Raw genomic sequence first — 3,674 nt, forward strand, 5'->3', positions numbered from 1 at the left:
ATGAGTTCAGAGAGAGACGTTCTCCTGCTGGGATGTGGTTTCAGGGTCTGAACTCTTTAGTTCTCCAAAAGCACTGGCCTACACCACCTCGTCTCCATAAACCACATAACATATACTCCTTCTTTCTGTTGCTCTGTCTTCTTCTTCTCCTCTGCCGACTCTTCCTTTTATGTAGTGCGAGTAGTAGCACGCATCTCCTTTGTTTTTACATTTTGCCTGTGTTAATTTGATGACAGTTTTATAAAACATTCTGCTGTCTAGTAATATAGTCTCAAAATGTCAGAGACTACATGGGAATAGTATAAATAAATGTATTCTGTGCATTTTCCTATAATCTCTTCTATGCGTCAATCCTTATTCACATGACCTGTTTTATATTGTTCCCAAACAAGGCTCTATCAGTTTGCTGGACAAGCAAAGTGTCTGCTGTGATACACTGCAAATCTGAAAATATCTGATGTAAAATATATAATCATAATCATGAAGGTCTGTGCAGTATTGTACAGTGCTGTTGAAGCTTAAGTAGCGATCAGCTCGAACAATGTGAACTCTGTCTCTGTTTTCTTTGTGTTCATTCTCACCAGACACTAGCACACACTTAACTCTCACAACTGACAACCAAACCTGGAACCTCAGAATACAGAGTGTTTCAGAATGGCTATAAATAACATTCTCGCTTTATGTCCTGCATGTACACGTATGTAGAGTCGTAATAGAGAAGACATTATGTATAATATAATACATATTATATCTGGTGTGAAAAAAAAAACGCTTAACCCGTGGCTTGCAAAGTGACTATATGTCAAGACTATCTCAGATTCAGATGTTTATTGCATAACAACAGAAGAGATCATTCACAAATGTTATCATGATTTATTTGTAACATGCCATATACTGATTTATATTTAAACAGAACGTATTACATCAAATGAGGTAAGAAACAGCTTGGTTATTTTTCTGTGCAGATATTTTGTCATTAATATTTATGATATCAATAACTAATTTGTAATGGAGGTCCAATTTACCAGTGTTTTAAAAGATTTTCAAAAGATAAGTCTATGTATAAGGTATCTTCAAAAATGTATTGTTGTTTGTCAAATCGAATAATATGGAATAATCTCTAGTAAAACTGTTTTTAGCAAGGCATATTCAAAATGAGATATGGGGACCCCCAAGGGGCCTCCAGAAGGGGTTATGTGGTCCGCAGAAAATTTCAGCGGAATTAAGTGTAAAAAAAACAAAAAAAAAAAACACTTTGCAACAAAGTTTATTGTAAAAAATAAAATAAAAATAAATACTCATTAATAAACATTTCGGAAAATAATATTTTCCAGATAATATAATTTATTTATAATAATTTATTATTGAATTTTTAAATCACTATTTCTTATCTCTATTTTTTCTCATATAGTAAAAATGAGTCTAAATTATTTTAATTTATGTTTTAGGAAGGGGATTGTCATATTTAGGAATTCTTGGCATTAATAAGTTTGAAAACCCCCTTTTCAAAGTCATTTTTATTTTTGATAAACACTTGCCTTATGTTCATTTAGTCAGAACGTATGTAAACACATTTTTCACGGTTCGCTGTGCATGACAAACCACACAGACACATTAGCAAAGTAACAGCTAAACTCTTTTTTTATTAAAACAACTACTTTTTAAGTGACTTCATAAAGACTATGAAACCAATGTTTTAAGAATAAGAATTTCACGACTGAAATCCTCATTTTAGCTTTAAGCTCCATAAACAACACATCACAACAAAAGCATTGTCAGCAAATCAGAAATACATAACCAAAGTGATTTAATCGCCATCTAAAATTAAGATTACAGAAGGTGATCTCAGTGTGACATTATGATGTGAATTCTTATTTTACATGATCACAAGTGTAGGAGAGGAACCAGCAGACTAAGAGTCAATTTTAAGAGTCTGTTTCGGTTCACAAGAATGAAATTTAAAACTGAACTTGAAGAACTGCAATCTAAAAATGTACATTTTGCAACACATGTAGCAGTGCAATAAAAGATGCACGTCTTTTAAAAGATATGACTTGTAAAATCCTGTGATTGATCATTTTATATTAATAAAATTAACAAGGACACAGCTGTTTAATGAATAAATGATCCCACTTTATATTAGGTGGTCTTAACTACTATGTACTTACATAAAAAAATAAGTATATGTCCTTATTGTGTTCATGTTGTATTGCAAAACACTTTTGCTGTTATTGAGGTGGGATACGGGTAAGGTTAGTGACAGGTTTGGTGGTATGGGTTGGTTTAAGGGTGGGTTAAGGTGTAAGGGATTGGTCAACAGTGTAATTATACAGAAATTAATTACAGATGTAATTACATGCAGGCATTTTTAAAAATGTAAGTACAATGTATTTATGTACACAATAAGTGCATTGTATCAATTGATTAATTTAAACGTAAGTACATAGTAGTTAAGGCCAGCTAATATAACCTGTTAGCATTCCAACGTGGTACGTTTTGTGCTTAGTTACATTTTCCAGGAATGCTAAGGGGATAAAGTGGGACCGAATAAATACCTGTTCAATGTCTGTAATGTGTCTAATATATGGTCAGATTTCAGAACCTGACTCAAAATCAGACAAGTCTTTTAAGTAAACCGTATTTAGACATCAGTGTTAAGAAGTCTTTGTAGAGGCTTCAAATACTTGGTTTTGTGTGAGAAACAATTTTGTCTTAGTGATGAGAATTAAACAACATCCCTCTATTAAAATAATTAGGAGATTTTACAGGGGTTAAGGTCCATCAGTCTCCGCCTTGTCCGTCTTCGTTCCCGATTAACAGCCGTTCGAACGGCACACTCAAAAACCTGTTGCACACCACGATTGCTGAGAGCCGAGCATTCCAGGTATCCCTTGGCACGGATCTCCTGTGCCACCTGTTTGCCCTCGGAGGCTGTGGTGCAGTTAGTACGATACGGGCCCATCTCACGATGGTCTGTCTGTGTGGCAACAACCAGCACAGGTACTCTTGGAAGAAATTCCCTCACTTCAGCAATCCATTTATGCCGCAAATTATTTAACGAATTTGGATTTGCCACCGAATAACATAGCAAAACCACATCGGCCTGCTGATAGGACATGGGTCGGATTTGGCGGAATGTATCATGTCCTGCTGTATCCCACAGTCCCAAGCTGATCTGGATTCCATCCATGAAAACATCAACGCCAGTGTTCTCATAGACAGTCGGTCTGTAGCTGTCTGGGAAAGTTTCAGAAGTGAATCGTACAAGAAGTGCAGTTTTACCCACTGCACAGTCCCCGACCAGTACGCATTTCACTGAGGTCTCTGCCAACCCATTCATCCTTCTGTCTCTGGTGTTGTAGTTATTGTAAAGTGCAGTCAAATGCTTCTACAAAATATATCAGCGGTGTCCGACAGATGATGAAGCCATCGTTGTAATTTCAAGTTTGCAGAACTGTGAGGAATAAGAGTAAAAACCCTGCACGTTAAACAGCATTCTGAAGTCTTCTTCACGCTCTTCGTCTTGTGATGTGGTGATTTACTCCTCGGCTCTGTATTCCAATGAAGGTTTAGGAACTGAGGTCATTATGTACCATTAGAGATATTTAAGACAGAAATCCAGAAGTAAGAAGTCACCCAGCCGTATCTTTCGTTTGACCGTTGTACTCTCTCTG

The 3,674-nt window shown here is 36.0% G+C and overlaps 1 protein-coding gene across 1 annotated transcript; it reads right to left on the bottom strand.

Annotated features, from left to right (window-relative positions):
- Positions 1 to 2,402: 2,402 nt before the first annotated feature.
- On the bottom strand, positions 2,403 to 3,674 carry LOC107660493 (rho-related GTP-binding protein RhoH-like). Its single transcript, XM_016449812.1, has one exon. It carries the CDS (start codon positions 3,338 to 3,340, stop codon positions 2,753 to 2,755), a length of 588 nt encoding a protein of 195 aa, XP_016305298.1. The 5' UTR covers positions 3,341 to 3,674; the 3' UTR covers positions 2,403 to 2,752.

Source organism: Sinocyclocheilus anshuiensis, unplaced genomic scaffold (genome assembly GCF_001515605.1).
Source record: "Sinocyclocheilus anshuiensis isolate Anshui unplaced genomic scaffold, SAMN03320099.WGS_v1.1 scaffold2542, whole genome shotgun sequence".
NCBI classification, from domain to species: Eukaryota; Metazoa; Chordata; class Actinopteri; order Cypriniformes; family Cyprinidae; genus Sinocyclocheilus; species Sinocyclocheilus anshuiensis.